Raw genomic sequence first — 27,097 nt, 5'->3', positions numbered from 1 at the left:
CCTTGGCAAGAGCTTGGAGCTCAGCAAAGCTCTCAGAGGGAAAGAACATCTACATTTGTGACATCTCCTGCAAACCTGTCTCAGGAAGAGTGACAATGGGCAACTGACCATTGTTGACCCTGGGGGTCACCAGTAGGCAAAGTTCTCTCCAGGTCTAACCAATGACATTATGTTTAAGAGGATGAAGATCACTGAGGTCCTGCAGCCGGAGACTTTTCCTGCCATGGGCTAGGTCTTCTAACTGCCTCCCCATTAGCCAGGTTGGGCTGCAAAATTCCAAGTCGAATTCTTGGTTCCAAGATTTTCACTGCCATACATCTTGCTTTTGTTTTGTTTTCAGTGGGTTCTCCCCGAAGTCCTGTAAACAAGACCACCTTGACCCTGATCAGCATCACCAGCTGTGTGCTTGGCCTCGTCTGCTCTTCCCACGTCAGCTGCCCTCTCGTGGTCAAAATCACCCTGCATGTACCAGAGCACCTGATTGCAGATGGTGAGCCCATTCTCCTGAGGATGTGACCTCTCCACCCAAAGAGGAAAGTTTATAGATTGGGCAAAGATTAAAGAGGCCAGGGCTTATCGTGGGGGGGGGGCAGTGATGGAATAAACTCAAATCAAGTCTAGGACAAGATTGGATGGCTCACAGATGAACTCAGAAAACAGGTGAACAAAACAAAGAAACTGAACAGATCGCTTCTCTACGCCCACTCGCATTTTTGTTTGTTTTTACATAAGCTTCTGTCTTCATAGAGAAAGGCAGAGTTGCACTGGTTACAGGTAGGTAGACGCCAAGATTCTCTTAGCCTTTGAGAAGGGAAAAGCTAAGTGGAGTACTAGAGGTGTTTAAGGACTAGCCATGCTTTGGTTTGGCATACTCGGGTGAGAAATTCCTAATTGCAGTAGCTTGCTATAAGCCTAGAACTCAGAAGCAATAATTTACTTTCATCCAGGGGGACCCCAATATAATGAGGGAGTAATATAGGTTCTGAGAGTCTCTGAATCATTTAAGCCCAGAGCAGCTAATTGACTTGTTAATGTCAGTTCTCTCAGCTGCTGGAAGGCTGAAAACAGGTGGGGATGGCTGGTACTATTAAGAGGGCCTGCTATTTCATGGCATGTGAAGAAGCAGCAGTGGGTCCCTGTCCCTTGGATGAGCGCCAGTGCCTGTGGCAGGTCTGATGGAGCATGTCTCACCCACACAGAGCTGCCCCATCCCTGTATCCTTAGGAACAACTTAGTAGAGATGGGATGGGCATAGCAATGGGAGATGATAGAGCTGAAGGGCCTAATGTTCCCAGTCTTACAGTGGCCCAAGTGGTAGCTGAGCCTCACTTGGTGACCCCTTGTTCTGAGGCTAATGATGGACTAGACCTGGTGGGGATAACAATCTTGGACTGGAACTAATCCTTGGACTATGATTTACTCCATCTTTGGTGATTTGTACATTTGTGTTGTGTGCACCCAGGCATGCTTCTTCTCTCTTGCCCTGCAGGGAGTCGCTTCATCTTGCTGGAGGGGAGCCAACTTGATGCCAGTGACTGGCTGAACCCTGCCCAGGTGGTTCTCTTCTCTCAGCAGAACTCCAGCGGGCCCTGGGCCATGGACCTCTGTGCCCGGCGGCTCCTAGACCCTTGTGAACACCAATGTGACCCCGAAACTGGTAGGCGGGAGCATCGGGCAGCGGGTAACTGTCAGAGAGATCATGCCTCTTGCAATCACTTTCTCAAAACTCAGTCCATCCCTTCTAGCTCCATTGTCCCATTGCCATCTTGAGCTGAGGTCGTTTGAATTGCCCTCATGTAGTTGGGCCACTGAGCATGACGGCTACAACTGTGTGGTCATCTTTTGGTAAAAGACTCAGAAAGATCACAACTATTGCCCCATCTAGAAAGTCTAGTTCAGGTTGACTTCCATATCCCATTTGTCATCCATCAACTACTGGAGTCTGACATGTTATGATTATGACATGTTTATTGCAGAAAAGGAGGAAAATTTAGAAAACCTTATAAAAGTAAATGATAATCATCTATATGTCTATCTCCTGGACAAGTCACTTTCAAAATTTCAGTGTTCTCCTTGTCAGTCTCTTCTCTATATTTGAGTTTTGAGACTTCCTGGAAATATAGTAATTCTAGTAGGGTTTTCTTGCTTTTTTTTTTTTTTTTTACTTAACATTCTATCATGAAAGCTTTCCAGAATCATTAAATAATCCTTAATAATACCATTTTAATGGGCATTCAGTATTCTATTGTACACCTATATCATAGCTCATTTAAACAGTCTTCTATTATTTGGCATTTAGGATGTTTTAATTTTTAAATTTTTTATAAATACTGTTAAAATGAACATCTTTACACATGAATGCAGGGCACATTGGAAGTTATTTTCTTTGGATAAATCAGAGAGTGAGATTACTGGGTCAAAGAGATTACTGGGTCAAAAACATCATTAAGCCTGTTTTACAATCAAGTAGAACTGAGGTTTCTCTGAGTGAAAATCCAGAGGCAGGTATGACATGAATTAGAGCATCTGCATTGCTCCTCGAGCTCTAACATTCAAGATCACTTTGTACTTCCATCATAGAAGTAATGTTTATAAAGACCTGTTTCCAGTAGATTGAGTATGACAGAGAGGTCCTTCTTGGAGAAGTGCTATGATGCCTGAAAGCAAAGGAAAGGGATGAAGAGATATCCAAGATCCCCCAAGCGCTGGAGTCAGGGGCCAATTCCTCAAACTCTTTGTACATTGTGTTCAGTCCTCTCATGGAACACACGTGAACACACCCACACACACACACACACACAGATACATCTTTAGGCACTGAAGTGGAGGAATCTTACTAGAGGTAGAACCTGAGATATCTAGTCCTTCCATTATAACCCATTACGAAATCTCTTTGGGAGAGTAACAGGTAACTGCAACATCTGAAGTTCACCTTCTCAGGTCGTAAAGTTGTTTCACGTGGGCCCATCACAGAGATTCTAGGTCCCCATATGGTGGAGCAAGTGCAGCATTTTAAGCATCTGATGTCTAAGACTGTGCTTACTTGCTGCTTCTCCCACGCTGTCAGGCAAACACCAAACCAAACAGATGGGCTGTGCACCATGCCCAAAAGCTAGTGTGCTCAGGAGAAATGAAAAAGAACTAATCTCAGAGGTGGAGCCTGTCCATGCAACTGAGCTGGGCTCTGGTACTGGTACTCTAGTTCTCCAGCTGGTTTGGATTAGGAAGATTTGGGACAATCTCAGTCATTAAACTCCCTTCAGAGAGATGCACGATCTCAAAGGAACTTGGATGCTCCTACTTGAGTTTTAAAGGACAGGAAACACCTTTGATTACAAGAAGAAAAGGGATTGGTATATCACACTTAGATCTTAAAGATAAACTGCCTCCTTCCTACAGACCAACAATTGAAGTCCTTAAGGACTTCAAATTACATGACTTGCCCAAAGTCTTACATAAAGCACGAGTCTATGCTTTATCTATCATGAAACCAGCAGAGGTGGGATGCTAAAGGGTTGCATAAATTCCCTAGACATGTCAGGCCCAGCATGTTTGTCATTCAGAACTCTAAGCAACAACCATTATTGAGCATTAAGCTCCACATGCTAGGAAGCTGCTTGTCAGCAAAGCTCTCCCGTCAGACCTTTCCAATGTGTCTCATTTCAAATCCTTGCTGAAAATGACTTTGGGATGCCCCTCCTCTGCTCATAGCTTCCTGGTGTCTGTGACAACTAATAAATTTCCAACTGGAAAGCCACAGAGAGAGACTAAAAATAAGAGCCCACACCCTATGTAGAGCTAAGGTGCAACATCTTCATTTTGGTAGCTGCTGCAAAACAGCACTGCAAAGACTTTTACTTTCATTTATGTTGGATTTGGGAAGCCCCCTCCCCGCAATCCTGCTGCTTTCAGCACATGGGATGATGTGGTCATCCCACACACTCATTTTTTTTATCGCCTCCCACACTCCGTCCTAGAGCCTCTCTCCACAGAACTGAGTGTGGGAATTGGCTTCAAATCAAGTCGACGTTATTTTTGCAATCCTCCAGCTAACTTACTTGGAAATGTCATAGTGTGGGGACATGTGCTTTCCCAGCCATTCAGAGAGGTCTGCCCATATGGGTGTGGAGCTGTGCAAGTGTAATTGTATACTTTTTTCACAAACACACACACACACACACACACACACACACACAAACACAGATGCTTGGTCTTTGCAATGGAACAATCTCTGGTGTCTGGAGCTTTCCACCGGCATCCTTCCTAAGAGCATCCCAAGCTAAGCCTGTGTTTCCCCATCACCTGCATACAGCTCCAGGATACCAGATGTAGGAGAAAGAGTAATGGACTCCCCAAAGCTGATTACATCCTAATCCTCTGAACTAGTGAATATGTTATTTTACATGACCATGAAGAATTAAAGTTGCATATGGAATGGAGGTTCCTAAATAACTATCTTTAAAATAAGAATATTGTCCTGGGTTATCCAAGTGGACCCAAGGGGTGTAAGGATCCTTAAAAATGGAAAAGGAAGGTGAAAGAAGAGGTCAGAGTGATGTGATTCAAAATAGCTCAATCAGCCATCGCAGGCTTTGATGATGGAAGAAGGGCCATGAGCCAAGGAACTGTGGGCAGCTCTAGAAGATAGAAAAAGGCAAGGAAACAGATTTTTCCCCAAGAGCCTCCAGAAAGGAACATAGCCCTGCAGGCAACATGATTTTTGTCCATTGAGACTCATGTCAGATTTCTGGCCCACAGAACTGTAAGATAATAAATTCATGTTGTTTTCAACCACTAAGTCTGTGGTACAGTTTTAACTAAGGTGATAGAAAATTAATATATAAAGGAAGGAGAGAAAAGACAAAGAGAATGAACAGCCATTCTTGTGTTCCCTTTTCTTATCTCCCAGCCCAATTTCCAGACGGTCTAAAAGATGTGTCAGAAATCCGTGGAAGGAGGAACTGAGTCTGGAGGAAGCTTGCTGATCTGTTTTTCGTTCCAGCCTCCCTGTGTATTTTCATTCTGGCAATATGCTATCTGGGAGGGAGATCACGTATGGGAAGCTCCTAGCCCAATGCCTGGAATATAGTAAACACTAGCAAATGTCCTTATAGTCATCCAGGGTCCACAGACTTTCTGATTTGAATTTGGGTATACCTGAGAAATGAAATGATGGGGACACATTCCAGGGGCTGCCTGCCTCTTCTAATCTCCTGCTGAGCACTATGGCCTCTTCTAGCAATTCTCAAGCTATGCCAAGTTGTGTTCCCAGTGTCAGTTGTTTGGCGACTCAGGACATATGTTTCACTTACAACTTCAGAAAACATACTGTGCTCCTTCTTCCCATCACTCTTTCAGGTTAGAGAAAACTAGTGGAAAAGGTGCAGAAAAAAATGTTTTTCAGTAAAATAAGGCTGAGTAATATTTATCAAGAGCTCACCATGTGTCAAGCACTGTACTTTATTTAAATTATGTCATGGAAGCCTCACAGTAACACTACAAAGTAGATGGTATTGCAATCCATATTTTACATAGATATTAACCAATTTATTCATTGATGGCTTAGCAGGATTTGAGCCTAGGTTACTGTATACCAGAAAATACACTCCTGATTCTTTTTTTTTTTTTTTTCACAATAAAGTGCATGTGTGTACACATGGGGTTGAAACGAGAGAGAGAGAGAGAGGACTCCCTCTGTAGGGTTTATTTGTGCTGCGATCCCTTTCCCCCAGTCAGCTCCAACCTGTCAGATCCTGGGCATTCATATGCATGTCCAGCATGCTTTAGGTTGGCCTTGCCAGGGATTTGAACTATAGTTACCATGTGGGATCTGGCTACTCTTGAGCAGCATATCACCACTGCACCAGGGAGGCAGATATGCTCCTGATGCTGCTGTGACCCTGCTTCTGTACCACTTTCAGAGGGAGCCAAGGTGGAAGGTTTAGAATCATTCTGCTCCTGAGTGCAACAGAGCCCCAGCCTCCAATGAAGCCCTTTGCCAAATGCCCACAGACATTCTCCCCTGGATCCTCCCAGCTTTGCATCCTTAGATGTGTCTCTGGTCAAGTTGGGCTAACAGCAGAGCACTTTGGTTGTATGGCTGAGTGCCTTGCTGGATCCAGCTAGAGGCGACTTTTTCTGCATTTTCTCAGGGTTGCATTGGTTGTATGTTTGTTTCTATAGAAACATCAACTACTTGTTTTCAGTGACCTTTTCCTCCACTCTATTCCTGGCCTTTCTTTGGCCATATGGACAGCTGTGGAGGCTTCACAGGGATTTCATCCATACTAGCCATAGATTCTCATTGCCCTTTTCAAGATATGTAGCTTTTATGGTTCTGCAAGGAGCTCAGGCTTCCAAGTTAAATGAAGTTTTAATTTCTATCCAAGATGTTATCTGAAATTCCTCCTGTCCTAGTCTCTCCATAGACCAGACCAAGCCCTATAGAAATATGTAAACCTGTTGAGAGCCACAAGACCAGGTTTCCAGACTGAATCTAGCCCTCCTTGTCTTTGTCTGCTCTGAACCACTGCCTATCCCTCTAATCTTCTCTGGTTTCGTGAACTTAATTTGTCAGGGTTTTGTTCCTGCCACCAGGATTGCCCTCTTGCTCCCAAATCATTTATGCGGTTCCATTAATGTGGCTTCCTTCAGGTTGTTCTTCTGGCACCTTTTTCTGTCTCCCTTATTAGAGTGGAATGGTGTTATTCGACCCTGGGCCTGCTTATTGCCTGATGTCTCCATAAAGGAAGGACTCCAGGCAATTAAATAGTACCTGAGTCCTGGTTTCTTACAAAGATTTTCCTTTTTAGAAGAAGCACACCCAATAGGATGCATGTGCTTGCCAGAGAGACAGAAAGCAAGAAATCAATGGGGGATGGCCACACCACAATCTCTTCTCCTCCATTCTCCTCTCAGGATTTTAGACATGCACGCATATGCACCTGGCATGAGTTTAAGCCACCTGGTCTGGAACTCAAATTGCACTCGACTACATAAGAGTCCAAAAATGTAACCATTAGTCCCTCTGCTGATCCCCCAATTCCATATATTAAAAGCCAATGGCCAGGCCAACTCCATGCCTCCGTAGTTAAGGCAGCTTGACAGAACTCATAGATTGAGTCCCAGACCCCAGTGACTTGAGAAGCACGTAGAAATGTATGTGCTTGCCTAAAATCCTAATAGGATGAATAAAGGGAGAAGAGATTGAGGCATAACCATGTCTCGGTGATGTGGGGGATGCTTTCTACTCTCTCTTACTCTGTCTCTCTGTCTCTGGCAAGTGTACATGCCCTCTGGCTAAAAGGGCCAGTGGCTACCCGAATTACAGAGGCACCTCGGGGCATTTGGCCTTGGTATGCATTTAGATGAACTTGTAGTAAGCCCCATTAAGTCTGACGAGCCCTGGTTTTAAGGACTTTCTTCAATCTTTGGATGAGATTAGTGCCTCAGTCCTTCAGCTGTAGAATGGGAATGACCAGCAGAACTCTCTATCATACAGGGTAACTCAAGGCATCTGTCATCAGTGGACCAAGCTTAAGTCAAATGTCCCCAGTCCCTGCATGGACAGCTTCTCAGTGGGTTTCTCCTTTCTGGTAGAGGGGCTGCCTGCCTGCCTCCTGCAGGGCATGCTATACTGGCCCGGCACTTCTCTGTGGCCATGACACGCCTCTCTGTTGGATTCCTGTGTAACCACCATGGAGTCAACGCCTCGTGTGTTCCCCGCCATCTGTCACAGCAGATGCGGAGACTGTAACACTTCTAGCTTAGGAGGGCAGCCAACACCCTTGTGGGGTCTTTAAAATTCACAGCTAACAGTCGGAGCCTGTGCTTGCACGAAACCCCTCTTAAAGTCAAGATTTAGCAGTTGGTCACCATAGCAACATTCCTCGTCAAGTCTGAACTCCTTTCAGTGTAGATGGCCAACCTGGTTTAGAGGAGGGAAGTTTGGTGAGTTCTGGAAATAAGGATCTTTTGGGAGGCAAATGTTGGATGTCCTCAGACTCTAGCCTGATATGTTTGAAAGTATTTCTGTTTCTCTGACTTTGGGCTGCATATGCATTCATATGGAGAGAAGCTTTATTTGTTGTCAGCAGTGCATCCTCACATGGTAGTGAGTGACGGAAGCTCATAAGGAGATAATGACTATGAAGGCAATTTGCGCGAGTAAATGTGCTATACAAATGGCAGGTATTGCCGTCATTAGGAAAATAAGGCTCTGCTTGAACCCTGAGTTGTTACTGCATTTATTTCTACATGTTTTTCAATAGCTAGATATTAAGGCAGAAGAGGGCTTCCCCCTTTTAAGTTCATGTATTTAATTCTTCCTCGAGAGAGAGAGAGAGAGACAGAAAGAGGGAGATAACCCCCAGCAAAGTCTTCACACTATGATTCCCCTCACTTCCCGCCCAATCTCAGCCAGCATGGATCATGGGCATAAAAATACGTGCCCACATTGCATAGGAAGACCTCAGGGCCAGAATCTGAGACGTTCACGTATGGCCTCAGCATCATGAAGCACTGGGTCACTGCTGCACTCTGGTGGCTGGCTAGGCATTTCTTTGTGGTCAACCCTTAATTCTAGGCAAAGTGTCCAGCCAAGAGCATTCTAAGAGTGATGGGTCTAACAACCTCCTAAGATTACTTCCTGTTTTTGATATCATGGCTACTATACTCGTGGCTACTTGCCACAAAGACAAACAGGAGAGTATCTTTTCCTAAGGGAGATGTAAGTGTGAGCCTTTGACCCATTAATTGACTTAAATACCTATATCTTGGTGGTGATGTTGTGAATTTAGGACAAACCCTTTAATGAATTTATTTTCCACTACGCAGTATTTATTAAAAGTCTACTCATTGTTGAGGGGTGGGGAGGTACGGGGAAGGACTTTTGTTCCTGCCTGGTATAGTGTATAGTATATAGTCTATAAAATTGGTACATATAAAACCAGGTTCCTAGTACTTTCCTTGTCTTCCTCTGGTATTTGCCTTCTTTATTTTTCCTTTTATCATAGAAACAGTCTCCATCTACAAGTCTTATCCTTGACCACGTAATTTTAAGCTATGTTTTTCTAGGTTTGATTCATAGCTCCTTGACCATTTTAGATACTGCTCAGCACCACTAAAGCCAGTAAATTGGAACCTTTTATGGATCCAGCCCATGTGAAAGTCAGAATTTGCTATACAGGAGATAATACACTGATCTAATACTCCCTGTGGATTTTTCACAAACTAAGAAGTTACTCATTTTCACTCCACTCCTCAGCACATTGAACTGAGCAGGTGTGCGGGACACAAATGAGTGTGACCTGGTAGTGAGGCCTTGATGGGCAGGAACTTATAGGTCAATCTTGAAATGAATGACTGAGCTATGATGCTCACAAAACATCTATGCTTGAACTCTATCCAATCATTTCCCCTTTAACTGTGTGGCCCCTTCACTTCATTTTGTTCAGGTTTTATTTTCAGAAAGAATAAATAAGACTCAAAGCTATTATTCTATTTATATCCTTTTTAAGTGTCTCTTCTTGGTAGATAAAGAAATGGGATGCCTATTGTGTTTTTAGGGGATGGCACCTTTGTTATTTGCAGATTTCAAGAGGTCACACTCTTCTTTTATTAGTTATAAATTAAATAATCAAACACTAAAAGAGTGAAAAATAGTGTTGTAGTGTAACTGGTCTCAGAAAAAATGCATATACACACATACACAGTTTTGCATGGAATTCCGTGGACCTCTTAGTATATCAATGGAGTAATTTATGATAATGCAGCATAGTGATATCCTAAACAAATACAGAGTAGTAGATAATCCTTTTGTTTACAGCTCCAAGATAATTAGCCATTTTCACTTAAAAACTAAAACCCAGAGTTCCTGTAAAATCATAATAGGCATGAGTGGCTGCCTCTAAACATAGTAGTTGTTCTATGGGTTAGTAGCATGGCTTAGTGGGGGAAGGAAAGATTGAGTCAGATAGACGTAGTAGTTTAAATGTTAACTCTGCTAGTTAACAAGCTGTAGATAAATCCTTTACTTTGCCCAAGCCTCAGTTTCTCCTATCAGCACAATAGGTAATAATGTCTATTTTTCAAGAGGCTTTAAAATATTTTATGAAATAATTTACATAGGCAGTCTTTAAACATTTATCAGTCACCTAATATGTGCCTTGCAACATACTGGGTTTTTTAGCAAATAAGGATGAAATGGTCTCTTTCCTCAAAGAGTTCTTGGTCTTTGTGCTTACATAGCACATGTAACAGGTGCTTTGTAAACACTGGATTCTTCTACTGGTAATAGTTATTATGTACTGGAAAATGAAGAGGTGTGGGGGGGCATATGTTTATTCGTGTGGTTGAGGAAGAGTGGCATCTATGCCATTACAGGATTTATTGTCTCATTCATGCTACTGCTAGATTCAGACTTTAATCTCACCATTTTATGTAATTTTTTTCAAACACAGACCTATTGATCGATTAATTTGTGTTTCTCTTACTTTCTCCTCATCCTGCTTCTAAGGAGAATGCCTCTGCTATGAAGGTTACATGAAGGATCCAGTACACAAACACCTGTGCATTCGGAATGAATGGGGGACGAACCAAGGGTAAGTGAGGGAATGGCAAGTTAACTGCCTCCCAAGTCACTGCTCCTGTGTACAGACATGGCATAGAGCAGCCATGTGGCAAAGAACAGCACTAAAGGGTGGTGATATTCTGAACAGCGAACGGGTAAAAATGGCCCTGTGTGTTTCCATATTTATACCATTTCAGTGACGTCCATATCACTTTTTCTTCATTTACGAGTCAAGAGATGATGCCTTTGACTCGCAGCCCTGCAGCTTCCAGCTGGGATCTGAAAATCAAGCTGTCCCTCTCTTCCTTTTTACACCATGCCAGCCATGAGGATTCCGCAGGCAGAACTTAGCTGATGATTTTCTTGGAGACACGTGAAGCCACACAGACTCCAGCGTAGCTCTCCCAGGGCTTGATGAGCTTTGCGAGACTGACGCAACTAGAGACTTGTTTGCACCAGGACTGGCAGCAGGGGTGAAATGCACATACCTGAGGAGGGCTCTGTGTTAAGTAAGAGAATATTTTTGTCTGATTCCCCAGTTACCATTTCTCTGTGATTATCTCTGCTTTTCTCCAAGCACACGTGACTGGGATAAAGTAGTTACCGTGTCTATTTAATTTCTATTTTTATTTTAACATTTTTGGAATTTTTTTATTGTGATAAAACACATACAATTTACCATTTTAACCATTTTTAAGTGTACAATTCAGTGACATTAAGCACACTCACACTGTTATGTAGCCATTACCACTGTTCGTCTTCTATTGCTTTCTAAAAGCAACTGGACTTTGTCTTGGACGCTGAGAGGTTGCTTCCTGCACTGACTGGGTTGCAGAGGAGGGAGACGAAAGGGATCAATAGCTGCTAACAAATAGTAGCAATCAATGGAACAAGGAAAACCCAAAACAAATCAAGGCAAAAAGGCATGTTGGGGTAATTGCTTGGACTGCAAATTAGATATGTGTTTGCAGCATGACAAGGTGGGGAAAAGAAAACAATGTCACTTCAGACATTGCTATGGAGGACTAACATCCTTGAGGTCAGTGACCAGCCCCTTCTGTGTGATCCCAAGGAGTTCACACCTAGAATGCTGAATGTAGTTCTGGACTCCCAAAGCAATAAATACGGTGACAAATGGATGAAGGTTTGTAGAAGAGCAATAAAAATGATTGAAGAGCCCAAGGGAGTGATTTATGATAAAGGGATAGAAGAACTCAACTCTGAGAACTTAGCTAGCTGATGACTAAGTCAAAGCATGATAGATGCCCATAGATGTTAGAAGAGGGCAAATGTTCTGGAACGGGTTGAAGTTGAGGAATAAGGACAAGAGACAATGAAGTTAGAGAAAGAAATCTGAGTCACAGGTCAGAAAACTTGAGGAAGTCAAATGCCATGAAATTTTTCTGTTAGGGAAAGTGAAGGATTGCTCAGTTTTGACTGAACTTGATATCAGAGAGGCAGTCTACAAAATTTAGAGGAAGGTATTTGTAGAAGGGTAAAGACATTTAAGGTGGCCTTTATTGAAAGTTTTGTGGGGAGGGCAGCTGATTTGGCTGTTAGATGTCAAGTGGGGTATGAATAAAGAGTACCATTAGCTATATTAAATTCTGCTTAGACCCCTTACACAGATAGCACTTAAAATATTCACATAGTTACTGGAGAGCCAGAATTTTAGCTTATGTGGTGCCTGAGACTATGATTCTTACTGAGTAAAATATTGTAAAGGGTGATGAATAGCCACCTTTTCTTTTAGCCTGAAAACTTGCTGCTGAAGAAAACAACTACAAAATATCATTTCACTCTTGCTCTGAATGATCCAGGCTGTCTCTCTGTAGTGATTGGATTTGGTGGTTAATCGCTCAAGCCTCCACATGCCCAGCCTTGCCAGACCATTCGAGGATGGGCCTGACTTCACTTGGTAATTGCTGAGCCTTCATCATTCCCTCTGGCTGTATGTGGAGACAGTCTTAGGATGCAGACGAGACCCTCCAAGGAAATGGTGGAGTCCCCAGCATTGGTATCATTTAAAACAAGACAGGCTAAAGCACTGAGTTACAGACCGAAGGAACATTAGCCCCAGGAAATAGACAAGGAGACCTAATCTGTCATTTCCATCTCTAATTTCCATTATTCTATGATCATCACTGTCTACGAGGTCTCATTTTGGACACTAATAAAATAATGGAGCAACTGTTAGGGAGGGGGGAAAAATGACTATCTGGAGGATAATGGAACCAGGAATGATACACAGCATGAGTCTATATATATGTTAACCAAAAAAAAAAAAAGCCAGACAAATGACCACATTTCTCTTCACAAAATGACAAGATAAGGGAAAATAGAAGAATCCATACATCTTGATTTGAATCAGGGATCTGATGCCATGTTTCTTTCAATGATTCTTGTGGAATTAATTGAAATTGGTTTGAATGTAAAGACTATCATTTGAATCGAAAACTGCCTGACAAATTGGAAACTAATGACATGTATTGTGACATTATGGAAAAATCAATGGTAGGCTTGATTTTCCTGAATATTTAATGTTCCAGAACATACAGGTAAGCAGCCCATGTGTAGGTGTTTATGTTTTCACGTCGCATCCTTGTATCGCATACATTAAAGTAGCTGAACATTCTTTTGAAGTAGAACCGTCAAAGTCTAGGCCAGTAAATGCTAAATTATTTTGTGAAACACTGAGGTTAATGTACCAGGAGAAAAGTAGCAATAAGCATTGGTGACTTTCAGACAAGAAAGAAACTTGATCAAGGACACTAAGACAAAAAGTTACAAACAAATGATTCTGTGAGATGGAGAAATTATCCAGCCTCAGCCTTTCTCTCTGGTTTACCCAGAACCATGTATTTGCATGTGTGTGTTGTGAACATGGTCTCTGTGTGATTGTGTTCTGTATGTATGTGTGACAGTGTGAGCCAGTTTGTTTATAGGAATCTTCTCACTACTCCATCACTCACTCTCTCACCCATTTATGTTCTTACCAAATATCTACTCTATTATCTCTTGTAGTCTGGGAGAAGCTAGGTTGCCTTTCATAAGAAGAAGATGAGGTTTCTCCTCTGGATGAACAATCCACATATATGGAAGCATAACAAATGATTGTGATGAACTTCAAGATCTAGTAAAATAAAGATGTGAGCAAAGGTCTATGAGATTACAGTTTTAAGGGGTGGCTTATGTGAGGTTGAAGACTCTGGATCAGAACTTCACCCTGTTGGGTTTTGAACTGTTCTAAGTGATAAGTAACAAAAATAGTTCTAAGCAAAGATAATAGCAGATACAAGGACATGGAGACGTAAGAAGCATGGTTTTTCTAGGAACGGCAAATAAATAACTCAATGGAGCATAAAAGTGCAGTTTTCAGAGACAGAGGCTGAGAAGGTGGGTAAAGATTAGATCTCAAAGAGGTCTTGTTTACCAAGGCTTTGGACATTAAAGCTCTCATGTACAGGACACTGCAATTGTGAGCAGGAAGAGGAAGTTCCAAAGTATCTGTCTATTTGGTGGCATATCTTCTCATTTTCAAGATCAAACAACAAAGAATGACAAAGAATTGGAGATCATATGTATAAGGCATGTGAATCAAGGGACTGTGATAATTACTTGGTAACTTTATTGCGGCCAGAAATGCCCAGAGAGAAGTGAGCATGTTGAAACATTTATGCATTGACCTGGGTGGTGAAGTTGGTCACTCCAGCTCACCCCGGTGACAAGATCTAGGTGGCAGATTGTAAAATCATTGAACTCATTACACAAGAAGTTCCTATTTACTAAAAGTAAAAATAGCCTCAAAAAGATTTAAACAAAGTCATGGATGACAGGTTTCTAATGGGTTATTAAAAGAACAAGAGAGGTTTGAGGTTACATCCTTGGTCTTTGAGGTTGGCTACAAAAATCAATCATTTCCTGCCATAACACCCTATGTGATACAGCTGCCAGACAGAAGACTCAGGGTAGAAGGGTCCTAACCCTGTACTGTGGTTTACCATGCTGTCTATCCTGCACATATTCCCTGAGTATCCTTTCAGCTTCACATTCCAGTGGCTGTATAGACACAGCCAGGGACTCTCAGGATATGTATGTGATAATTGTTTTCTAGAACAATACCAAATTGAATTTTTTTATTTTTGAGAGGTTTTTCGCTACAGGGCGCGTGCGCTCGCCAGACAGACAGAGAGAGACAGAGAGACAGGAGGCGAGAAATCACCCCCCCAGGGGAGGATGGCCACGCCGCAATCCCTTCTTCTCCATTCTGCTCTCGGGATCTTGGGCACGCATGCACACGCGCCCGGTGTGAGTTTTAAGCCACCGGGTCCGGGACGCAAACCGCGGTCGGCTATGTGGGAGTCCAGCGACATAGCCATTACGCTAACTGCTGGTCCCCAAATTGAAAATTTTCACAGACAAGAAATGAAAACAATAAATGAAGGTGGAGAGGGTAAGAGAGATTGATTTATAAGAAAATATTAGAGGAGGAAAAAAAAGATTTATTTAGCTCCTTTAGAGATTATTAAGAAAGGCTATAATAAAGTATTTTTTGTTTGTTTGTTAAATTAAAAGTGTACCCAAGGGCCTCTAGATACATTTTTCAGAATACCACAATTAGATTACACTCGTGCATTTGAAGATTCTCAGTAAATAATAGTCTGATTTCTTATTCTGGCATCTCAGATACAGAGGGCAACACCAAGGAGAGTTCCCACTAGAGAAATATAAAATATCACTGGATTTTAATGCTGAAGGATGGAGACAGAGTGATAATTCATGAGATGGGAAGAGGCCTGCTGTGGAAAATGAACAGGTGTTTCTCCAAGGTTTTAAAAGCCATTGTCAGGAAGGGCCCTGCTCATCAGAACACCTGCTTCTTATACTACCTACTCAGGAGGTAGCACACTTACCAGGCCCTCCTCAGGTAGGTACACATGCATGTTGACATGCTCACACTCACAGCCAGGCCACACTGTCTTCATATGTCCTTTCCATTGTCTCTGGTGCTTGCCTTTTCTCTCCTTCTAGTTCATAGCTCTGCCCTACTTCTCCTCCCCCCCCAGGAGTGACTACTTAGGGATTCTAAAACTATATAAAATGTAAATGTCCCATAGACATAGACTCTCTTTTCCTTTTCAAGCCAGAAATGAATATTGTGTTGGCCTCTGTCTTCCTCAAATCCAGCTCTTGACTGGAAGTAATTTTATTTGGTCCTCAAAAATGAATGTTGCTATTCTTAACATTCCTTTGGAGATCCCCTAATAGAACAACAGTTGAATCCACGGGAGAAGATACCTTTGCCTGTGGGTTCAAGGTATTGAATCGAGACCAGCCTCCACTGATGACTCAAACATTAAAAAATCCCTTCTCCTGGCCACTTAAAACTAAACAGAACCTCGTACAGCTGTGCAAGTGCTAAACCATTTTAGGGTAGTGGATCGCATGCTGAGAGGCAGCTCAGATTCCAGGCCCAGGTCTTGGGCTGTGTTAGGTCTTCTTTGACCAGCCAAAGCCTCTTCAGAAGTGACTCAGGTGGGGTCAGACATCCTGTATGACAAGAGGACACTTCCTGACGTCCCTTTGCCCATTTCTAGCTTATTTTCTGGCTTTTTCTTCCCCACCCCGAGCTTGTTTTTGTGCCCTCTAGCCCCCGAGACAAGATTTACTGGCCAGGCTGTGGCTGCTCTTTATCTCTGGGTGCCCTCCCCTCCTGCCCTTGGAGCCCAGACCTCACTGTCTGCTCAGCTCTTGTCATTGCCAAGCCATCTACTAATGGGATTACCTTCCCATTAGTCCTCTTGTTTTTTCATTCTCCTCTTTTCTACTCCTGCCGCTTTCTCTCTTTTTCTCCCTCTCCACATCACTATCACTTTTTCCTAACAAGGGTTTCCGAGGTATTTATTTGGCCATTTATTTCTCCTGTTTCTCTTCTCACCACTCCCTTCTTTTAACCTCCTTCCCTTCTCTTCCAGCAGGAGGCGATAGAAACATAACTGTCCTTTCTTCCCTTTCCCCTGGCAAAGCAGGCTTTTGAGATTTAACCTAACGTTCCCAGTTCATTTTCTCTGCAGAGCCTTGATTCCAGTAAAAATCTGTCCCCTTAGAAGAATGACTCCAAAGTGGATCTCCATTTACCAGGAGCCCCTTAGACATAATGGGATCCCCAAGTTGCCTTGGGAAACTCTGTGCCTGGTTCTCAGGAATTTTCTTAAGTAAAAAGATGTTTAACTTGACCCATTTTATAAAAACTGTGTAGATGGTCAGCTGAGTACAGTGGTATACTTTGTCCTTAGCGAACAGACATCAGGCAGAGAGAGCAATAGAGGACAGAAGGCTAGCCCATGCTTGCCAAGGCAGCCAACTCTGAGACAGAGGGCACATTTGTCTATGGGCACCTTTTTCTAACTTGGACAAAGGCTCTGGATAAGCTAGAGCCTGGCCTGTGGCCATTTTGAGGGGTACCCTTTGTTCATTTCTTAGAAGGAACTGTAATCGTCTTGGTCACTTAGGATGCTACAAGAGCAAAATTACTCTAGTAGGTGGTTTCTGCATATTAGTCCACGGAATCTGACAGTCTATGGCTCCTCTGGGAAGCCATTTTTCCCCCAAGAGATGTTTATTCCGTAGGTCTGGAAAGGCTTAGAATCTGTACATTTGACAAGCCGCCATAAGTGATTATGAAGCTAGACTAAAGAAGACTTCTTAAGAAAGACATGGAGGTGGAGTCTCCAAGCCCTTGGGAGCAAACGGGAATCCTCATTCATCCACCATTCCCTTCCAATGAAAACAAGATGAGGTTTGTCCACTAGTGGCTGAAAACATCCTCCAAGGTCTTTGCCTTTTGCTTATCGGGAAATGAACCATCAGAGGGGTAAAGTAACTTGCCCAAGGCACCTAAGCTAGTGGTCAAGCCTTAAGTAAAAGCTGAGTATTGGAGATAAATCAGTTAAGTGAGAAAAAAAAGGATTAAAAGAGAGCAATGTGGAATATACAACACTCTGAAAGTCAGTTATCAGTGAGGACCAGCTGCTTCTTCTACATCTCTTCCCCTTCACCCCCCCCATCCAGGACTGAGAATCTTTGTCTTCATCCCAACCCCACCTCCAGTGACAAGCATCCACCTACACTCCTTACAGAGAAGGGCGAGACTCTGCCACACTGTTGTCTCTGACTAGTCCAGTCACGGCACCAAGAGACTTATTTTAAACAATGCCGGAGGCGGGAACACTCATATTTCCTCCAACATGACCAGCAGGGTGAAAAAAAATCAACCTCAATTTACCCTCCCATCTGCTCAAGAATGGAAGATAAATTGTTTCAATTTTATAGAAATGAATGTTTTATGTCTTGCCTATGCTTTCCAGATAGTGTCCTGAATTTATATATTCTACTGAATGCATAGATATTTTCCACTAGGAATGCTCTCTAGACCTTCAGTTTCCTTGGGTTTTAGTCTAAGAATACTGGGTTGGAGACTGCCATTATTTTTTCCAGCTTAAGATATTTTGGCTATTTATCATTTTTTTCTGTAAAATCAATAGAAAAATCTACTCATTATCTCATGTTTAGAGAAAACTATCATTACCACTTTGCTATATTTTCTCCCCATTTCTTATTCTATGTATCGAACATTATTACCTACCACCTCTCTCAATTCTGTATATCCTTCTCTCTCTCATAATTTAACAGTGAGCAAGTATTACATTTATAATCACAAAATGGGGGAAAAGATAAAGAAAGAAACTCAAAAGTATCTTTGTGGTACATTATTTTTCTCAAAACTTTTTCCAGGGGGAAGTTATTCTTAATGTGTAACTTAAAACACTCAATTTAATCTATTTTTAACAGAAAGACTAATACAGTTCAGGGTGTATGTAGCTTTCAAACTCTTCTCATATAAACTTCTCTGCAATTGGTGTATAAATAATAAAAAGCTGTATAATCACCAACACAATATTTAATGCAATAAAACTTCAGTAACACTGACCACTCTGAGTAATCCCTCTTACAATACTAATTAATTGATTTCATTTATTAATCATGTAATGCTGGACACCTTGCTGGGTGTTTTTAAAATATCATCAGTAATCCTGATACTGGATATTTTTAAAGAGATAAGTAAGCAATTAGTGATATTTATTGCACCTACAATTTCTATAAAAATACTTTCAGAAAAAGTAATCTTAAGGTTTATGCTTCCCAGACAAGTACTTTGGGTTCTTATTCAAGAACTCATTCTGTAATTATTTTTTCTAAGCTTTTAACTTTGCATAATTTTGAAATTTTAGACAGCAAGAATTTGTCACTAGATAGCTTGTTTTTCATTTCATCCTTTGAGAAAAAAAAAAGCAAAAAAAAGTGACTATTAAAACATATAGGGAAAAACCAGTAGCAAAAAGAAAAAAAGTCCAAGCCAGACGAAATATCATTCCTTAAAGAGAATGCTTACTGACATTTTCTTTCATTTGTTTGAGGGAACTTCAAAAATTTAATGGAAAAACGAAACTAAAGTACAAGTTTATTATGATGCATAAAAAGTTTTTAAAATCCACGTACAGTATTTTCATAATCCATATTTCCATGAACTTTTTGAAGACCCCACAAATATAAACACACATGCATATACATATCTACACAATATACATACATATACAGAGAAAGATGCATATTATTAAGACTCAGTAGTACATTGTACAGAGCAGCAATGTAGTAAACTGAATTGACTGATGCCAACATCTAGGCTCTTCATTCAACCATAGTGGAGTTCAACAATTAGTTTTCCATTCTGAGAGTTGTGTGGGTTTTTTGTTTTGTTTTGTTTTGTTTTGGATAGGTTTTTGCTATAGGATGTGTGCATTCACCAGAAAGACAGAGAGACAGAGAGCGAGAAACCACCCTCCCCCCAGGGGGGATGGCCATGCCGCAATCCCTTCTCCTCCATTCTCCTCTTGGGATCTTGGGCACACAAGCACATGCGCCTGGCGTGAGATTAAGCCACTGGGTCAGGACTCGAACCGCAGTTGACTACATGGGAGTCCAGTGACATAACTATTACACCAACTGCTGGTCCCAGAGTTGTGTTGTTGACTTGAGAAGATATAGCCATGCCAGGCTTGCCAGTCAAGGTTGGTCTTCGGCTTTTAAGGCCCTTGGGTGCCTGAGAGTCCCTAGACGTCTGTTGTACAGGACTAGAGACCATGAACAGCTGCTCAAAGCCCTAAGACTGCATTAGCCCATTTAGCCATAGTGGTGGAGGTCTCTCATAGGGCTACCCAAACCACATTCTCAGTGCGGGCTTGCACCCATCCTCACATACAGTGGGGGCTTCCTTGTATGTAGCCATCTGAGTAGGCTGACTGTGAATGAAGTGAGGGCTCACCCTTATGGGATAGTCACAAACAGGAACATATTCTACACTGGGAAGAACCTACTTGGAGTTGAATTAACATAATACCAATATTGTTAACTGAATAATACCGGGGAACCACAGGATTTACATGACTTGCATAATTGCCCTCCTCAGAATCTGCCCTGTAAGTATAATAGTAACGATAGTCATAACAATAACTGGCATTTATAAGGGAAGCTTCAAAAAGTTCATGGAAAAATGGAATTGACACATAAACTTTAAGAATTTTGAAAAGTTGATGGAAAAATGAAATTGACATGTAAGTTTATTTTGGTGCAAAAGAATTTTAAAATCCTTGTAAAATATTTTCATTTCATGCATCTTCCATTAACTTTTTGAATACCCCCTCATATAGATAGATAGATAGATAGATAGATAGATAGATAGATAGATAGATAGTCTTTGTAATTTGGCAGCCATTCTCCTGTATGCTTTTCATACACCAATAAATTTAATTTTCATTTCAACATCATGAAGTAGGACCTATTATTGACCCTATTTTACAGATGAATCTATTGAATAGAGCAGCAATGTTAAGAGTTCCCTAAACAGGAAAAGAGAATCGTGGTTCCTAAAGAAGACTTTTCTTTTGTCAAATTCCTCAAGAGCTATTGCTCCTGAGAGTTTCAAAATCAAAGTAGAAGAGAAAGCTGCAATTCAGCTTGGAGGCTCTGAAGGTAGAGGACCCATGAGTTGAGACCTAGTTTAAAACAGGTAAGTGATCTGAATTGAGAATATCTTTCAAATAACATAGAGTTCCTGGAGAGAGGGGCAAGTTATTAGAGGGACTTAGAAGGCCTGAACGCAATAAATGTCATTGGCTGCTGCTCAATTTAGTTTTTGTTTTTATTTGTTTTGCTTTGTTTTTTTAAAGAAAAATATTTCAATTAGATCTATCTCAAGGGGTCCCTGGTGGTAACTGTCTGTGGAGGCAAGCATCTGTTACTGAGTAGCTCTGTGTTGTGGCTAGTGAGGAATTATGTCCATGGGATCAGGTCAAGATGGCCCATTGTAGCATAAGGTATGTCTCTAGCCTGCACCCTGGATCCCATCCAGAGATTGTGTTTGCCCACTTACTGGCACACATGTGGAAGAATGTAACACAAGGCAGGTCCTTGCTATTAGCAGATTTGAGAGCCATTGTCCAGTAGGTCAGGAGTGATATCTGAACATTTGAAAGCAGGGCCTATCCATTTTCCTCAAGCTTCCTGGCCTAGAGAGAAGATAGCCTAGAATGTGTTCAGAGGTTTTTCTCTCCAGGTATAGTCTTGGACATTATTAACTGACTTTACTTAATAGCCTTAGCCAAATTATTTCATCCTAGCTGGGTGAAACGACTCACTTCCAAGAGTGTGGAAGCACTACTCACATGTTCAGCTTTACTTAGGTAAAGGGGGAAGAGCACAGTGGTGGAGTCAGACAGCCTTGAACTCAAAGCTCATTTTTTTCTACTTAAAATCCCTGTGTTTTTGGCTAGTGTCATAACCTTTAAGGGCCCCAATTTATTCTTCTGTAAAACTAAGAATAATAGTATACAATTCCTTAGAATGTTAAAAGGATTATTAAGAACACCTAATAAGATGCATTGTACTCAATAATGTTATACGATTGTACATTCTACACCAGTTGCTGTGGTGTAGTGGTAATGCAAATGCCCTGCAAGGCTGGAAGCCATATGGCAACCATGAGTTTGGATCTCTGGATTGAAATCAGACCGGGTGCACATGTGGAGGTCCCGGATACTAAAGAGCTAGAGGAAAGAGGATCAGAGAATGTACGACCCTATCAAGGATAGTTCCCTCCCTCTCTCTATTTTGTGTGTGTATGCACACACGCCACCATAAAAAATGTTACATAAAATATGTAAACACATCATAAGAATGGGAGTAAGTATCCCCACTGATGATGTTTAGCATTGATAATGGCCTCATTGAACATTCTTTAAAATTTCACCAGATGATATGATCTTAATGTCAATTTGCAGATGAGATTAGAATAACCAACCTTTAGAATGTAAATTCTACAAAGGTAGAACCATTGCATGGTTGTAGTAGCTTAACAGACGTTTGGCATATAGTAGGTGCTCAATAAGTCATTGATTAAATGAAGAAATCTTCATTTTTCATTGGTCCTTCTTAAGTAATTTGTATGGGAATTATGTGGACCTCTATTTTCTGAACCTAACTGAATCTTTAGACTCTTTCATAGGAGTGGTGAATCACCTCCCTAATTTCAGGAAGCTAGAGTAGAAATATCAACTGAATCATTGACAATGCTAGACACTCATAGTTGGAAACCCACTTCAAAGTCGTATCATACAACCTGCCAATCAGTGTAGAAATTGCTCCCGCTGCCTGATTCACAGATGGTCACCCAGTTGCTGTTTGAATGCTTTTACTAATGGATGCTACATTATTGAAGAGTTACCTCACTTTATTGTTATAATGCAGATTCTTAGACAGTTCTTTAGACTGAGCCAGAATATGTTTTCCTGTACTTCCACCTGTTTGGTCAGCTCTGTTCTTTGGAACAATAAATAATATATATATTTTAATACTCTGAGAACTGCTAGCTTAAATGGTATATTTTTGTATGGATTAGAAAAATATGCTCATCTGCTATTAAGTAGGCGGATGCCTGTAAACAAATAGGACTACCATCTATGTGCTGGCTGTGGTTATATGTTAATGTTTAAGATGATTATATAGAGGAGGACTGCTCCATTGAGCCTTCTTTTCTGAATATACATAATTCCTTCAATTCTTCAGATTCCAAGTTTCCTTAAAGATTGCACTATCTGTCTTCTGCATCTCCCTAGTTTGTCATTACGCTTTTTGGATTATGTTGCTCAGAGCATATCAAATCATTCTATAGAATATTTCATGTCTGTTTCTTCTCCTGTATTTTCTATTAATGAATTCTAAGTTACACTTGTGTTAAGTCCTTTAAGAGATGCTGTTGGCTTATATGAGTTTGTGGTCACCTAAACATCTCTTTTACGGGGATTGCTGTCAAAAAGAAAAATATATTCAATAGTGCACTCAATGATCTTAACCTAAATGCAGTTCTTGCATAAAGCTCTATTAAATACCAGCTTATAGCCCACTGAAATCCTTTGAACCTTGACTCTGCTATCTTATGTATTAACTATCCCTTCTACTTTACGTTATTTGCAATTTAATTAACATACGTTCATGAGCCTGCTCCAAATCTTTGATGAAATGTTCAGGATAACAAGGCCAGGCTATGCTCCTGTCTGGGACCTTTCTTCAGGTGGACCTTGACCCCATATTCAAAATTTGTTGACTACATATGTAAAACCACACAGGAATTCATGAAATGTACAGCATTCAACATATTTCCATCTAGTCCACGTAAAAAAGATTTTGCTAAGTGTCTGCCCAGAATGGTCACTCAATATACTCACTCACTGAGCGAGTGAGTATATTTCTAAAATCAAGAAAGATGATGCTACATCAACATTTGAAATTCCACCCTAGAGATGCCATCAGAAATGGTCATGAGATTAGCTTGGGACTCTGTTATATTTGTGAAGTCATTGTAGCTCTTAAACATTTTTGCATTATTTAAATTTTCTTTTTTTTTTCTTCTTTCTTGTTCCCCTCTTTCTTTCTTCCCCTTTCTTTCTTTCTTTCTTTCTTTCTTTCTTTCTTTCTTTCTTCTGATCCATGCTCTTTTTCCGAAGAAAGTTGCTGAGGTGTTGCCTCTCCACTCACCATGTGGCACGTAGGCCCTCTCCCTCCAGACCATGTAGTTTTATCTCATGTAGGGTCTTGCCTTACAAAGAGTTCTAGTGATGGGAACTCAATGGGTTCTTACTCAATAAATTAAGGCAAAAATAAGAATAGCTAATACTTGCTGAGAGTGTACTTTGTGTCTGTTCTTTGTGCCTGTCCTAAAAGTTCTCTATATTTTGTGGTTTTTTTTACTTTTAATTTTGTTTATTTTTATTTATTAACTTTTAGGTTTTTAACCATGAGGCATATGCTCTTGCTAGAGAGAGCCAGACAGACAGTGAGAGGAAAAATGAGAAATTACGTCTCTCCCCTCCTCCCCCCAGGGAGATGGCCATATTGCAATCCCTTCTCCTCCATTCTCCTGGGATTTGGAGCACACATGTTGACACACCCAGAGGGATTTTCATACCTCCCAATCAGAACTCAAACTGTAGGTTGGCCCTGTGAGAGTCCAACTCCTTAACCACTACATTACTTCCTGGCCTTATATATATATATTTTTTTTTTATATCTTAATCTTATCCTAACTCTGAGAGGCTGTCCCATTTTTATTTTTATACATGAAGAAACTGAGACACAAAACATTTTGGTCCTTGTCCAAATGTTATATCCATGGTCAATAGCAAAAATTAGGATTCAAACCTACACAGTCTGATTTGAGTCCATGTGCTAATTCCCAGTGCTGCCTGGCGAGGAAGGCAGTGCACTCTATGGATAAGCAGATTTGGGGGTGGCAAGAGCCTCTCTTTTTTTATGTCTTGCCCCTCCCCACTTCATTCCCTCCTCTGAAATGCAGGGTAATATATGTCAGACATCTGAGCTAACTGCATGCAGGATGATCAGGTGATAGAGTCCTCTGCAGAATTGTCCCACACCCAGTGTTCTTGATTCTCCAGGCTGGGGAACATTAAGCTGATGCAATCATCTTCTCTCCACTGTTAGCCACTTAATGGTTTTCTCTTCCCAGGACCCAAGAGCATTCGCACTTGCAAAGAAGCCTGAGGAGGCGTGGAGCTTACCTCAGAGGAATGAGCTGCTTCAGGCCTCAGTAAAGTGCATTTGGAAAAAATGTCTGGGATATTCCATGGCCTGTATACGTGAAGGAGGAAGATCAACTTGCTATGGTCTCTTCTAGGGGCTTTATGTCTATCACTATTTAAACCATAGTAGGCAACATTTATCAAGTGCTTTCTGTGTGACAGGCATATGTGTTTCCTGAATATCATATCTTTTCCTCCTTGGTTTTATAGATGAGAAAGCTGTGGCAAAGAGGGGCCAGTAACTCGCTTGAGAGTATACAGAGGAATGGACAGAGATAGAAAGGCCCATAGTCTTGCTCTGCGTTCTGGCTCTCAGTGTGATATATGAAGATGAATATGGCCACCACATAACCTCACAGGATAGGTCCTTCTGACACTCAAGTCTCCTAACAAGATAGATCCAGCCATTGTTTCTAGCCCAATTGAATTACTTGCTCTTGACTATCCCAGCTTTCTCATTTACCCCTCACCATTGTTGCTCTGGTCATGTTTTTTCCTCTAGTTTCTCCCCTCCAGTGCCTTGCCTGGTTAATTTTGTCTTGTCTCCAAGGTCCAGTCCAAATACCTGGTCCACCACACAGCCTTCCCCAACTCCCCAAATGGAAGCCATCTCTTCCTCCTTTTGGCTGTGTCAAGCTTGTGATCCTCTCTGGTAGCAGCTGCCACATTGCATCTTGTGTTGTTTATATCCCTTGTCTAGATCTCCTGCTAGAGCATAAGATTTTTGGAAAAAGGTCTTACTTGTGAGTCTCATTCTCAAGTCTGTATAGCAGGTGTTCAATAAAAATAAAATGACTGTGGGACCAGCAGATGGCATAATGGTTACATCACTGAACTCCCATATAGTCAACTGTGGTTCAAGTCCTAGACCTGGGAGCTTAAAAAAATCACACCAGACTCATGTGCGTGCATGCCCAAAATCCCGAGAGGTGACGGGAGGAGAAGGGATTGCAGTGTGGCCATTCCCCGGGGGAGGGATGAGGGATTTCTCGCTTTCTGTCTCTCTGTCTCTCCGGCAAGTACACACATCCTATAGCAAAAATCTCTCTTAAAAAAATGAAATAATTGCTACTGATGATATTTCAAGCATTATGAGAAATGGACTTAGAAGAAAGATATTCATGTTGGGGCATAAAGGACGGAACATTTTGATACACTTATATATAACACATCACCTCCACTGAGGTCCTTGTCTGTGCCAGGTACCCTATTTAATCTTCACAGCAGCCCTCTAAGGTCTAATCCATTTTAGAGATGAGAGAAGCTTAAATCTGTAAGTAACTGAGTCAGCGGAATATAAGAGTTAAGACCCAACAAGCAGACAGACTATCTGGGTCCAGATTCTGGTGCTATCATTAATGAAAGCCATCTACTTCTTCTACTTTCCTTAGGCAAATTGCCCAAGCTCTCTGTGCCTTAACTTCCTTCCACATGAACTAGAAATCATAATAGTACCTACCTCTTAGAGTTGGAGTGAGGAGTAAATGATAGAATCACTGGAAATGAGCGTGCTCAGCTCTTGGAAGGTACATGGTTGGACCAGGTAGCAATGACATAGGCTGATCTTTCCTCTAAGAAGCAGAGAATCTCACATCCCTGTGGTAGCACTTGTCAGGGAGATGGGTTTCCAGGAGGAAGGCCTGTTTCCATTATTTAAAACCTTTCAACTTTGACCACAGGCCAGCAGTGCCTGGCCAGACTGATGTTTGTTTGGTTTGATTTTAACTTTTCTCCTTTTCTCTGCTGGCATCAAAGACACACGCTCTTGCTCTTCAAAAGCCTTGTCTCTCCCTTCCTCATGTTGCGCTTTCCACCAGGCATGGGAGGGTGTTGTTGGGCACACTAGCCAGAACTGGAGCCTCTTGCCTAATTACACTGCAGTCAGATTTTGCACGGAAGCCCCTAGCGTGGCAGGATGCCCTCTTTGAAGTCATTAGTCTTCACAGCAGGGAGAGTACATCATCAAAGACTCTGTTTCCCAGCAATCCCTGCTGTGCCCTTGTGCACAGAGGATTGCAGGGGGAGGGAGGGAGAGGAGAGCCTACATGTGCATTAAGTCTGCTGTTCTCTCCTCTGGCCCTGAACTGAAATTCCTTTGAACTGAAGCCCAGGGAAAGGGCTGGTGATGCTATCATAAAACCTCTCCCTATTCTTTCAGTCTTCAACCAATTTAGCAATTAAACCTGCTAGGGCCAGGGATATGGAATATAGGGCATGGTTAAGGTTCCAGTTAGTAATCAAAAGCACTATGGGTTGAGGGCTGGGAAGCAATGGAAGCTGGTGGAAGATGTAGATACTGAGAATATATTTGATCTTT

General features: G+C 41.6%; 1 protein-coding gene across 1 annotated transcript in view; it reads left to right on the top strand.

Annotated features, from left to right (window-relative positions):
* ASTN1 (astrotactin 1) overlaps positions 1-27,097 on the top strand; it is a gene marked incomplete at its 5' end in the record, with an annotated part of 375,021 nt that overhangs the window by 186,876 nt on the left and 161,048 nt on the right. The window contains 3 exons of the mRNA XM_027776744.1: positions 341-490; positions 1,490-1,681; positions 10,517-10,601. Of these exons, the coding sequence (XP_027632545.1) occupies positions 341-490; positions 1,490-1,681; positions 10,517-10,601 (427 nt within the window). The remainder of the gene's footprint in view (positions 1-340; positions 491-1,489; positions 1,682-10,516; positions 10,602-27,097) is intronic.

The sequence above is a fragment of the Tupaia chinensis genome, unplaced genomic scaffold, assembly GCF_000334495.1.
Source record: "Tupaia chinensis unplaced genomic scaffold, TupChi_1.0 Scaffold000710_1, whole genome shotgun sequence".
NCBI classification, from domain to species: domain Eukaryota; kingdom Metazoa; phylum Chordata; class Mammalia; order Scandentia; family Tupaiidae; genus Tupaia; species Tupaia belangeri.
Note: the sequence above shows the minus strand (reverse complement) of the source record. Positions and strands in the feature narration are given on the sequence as shown.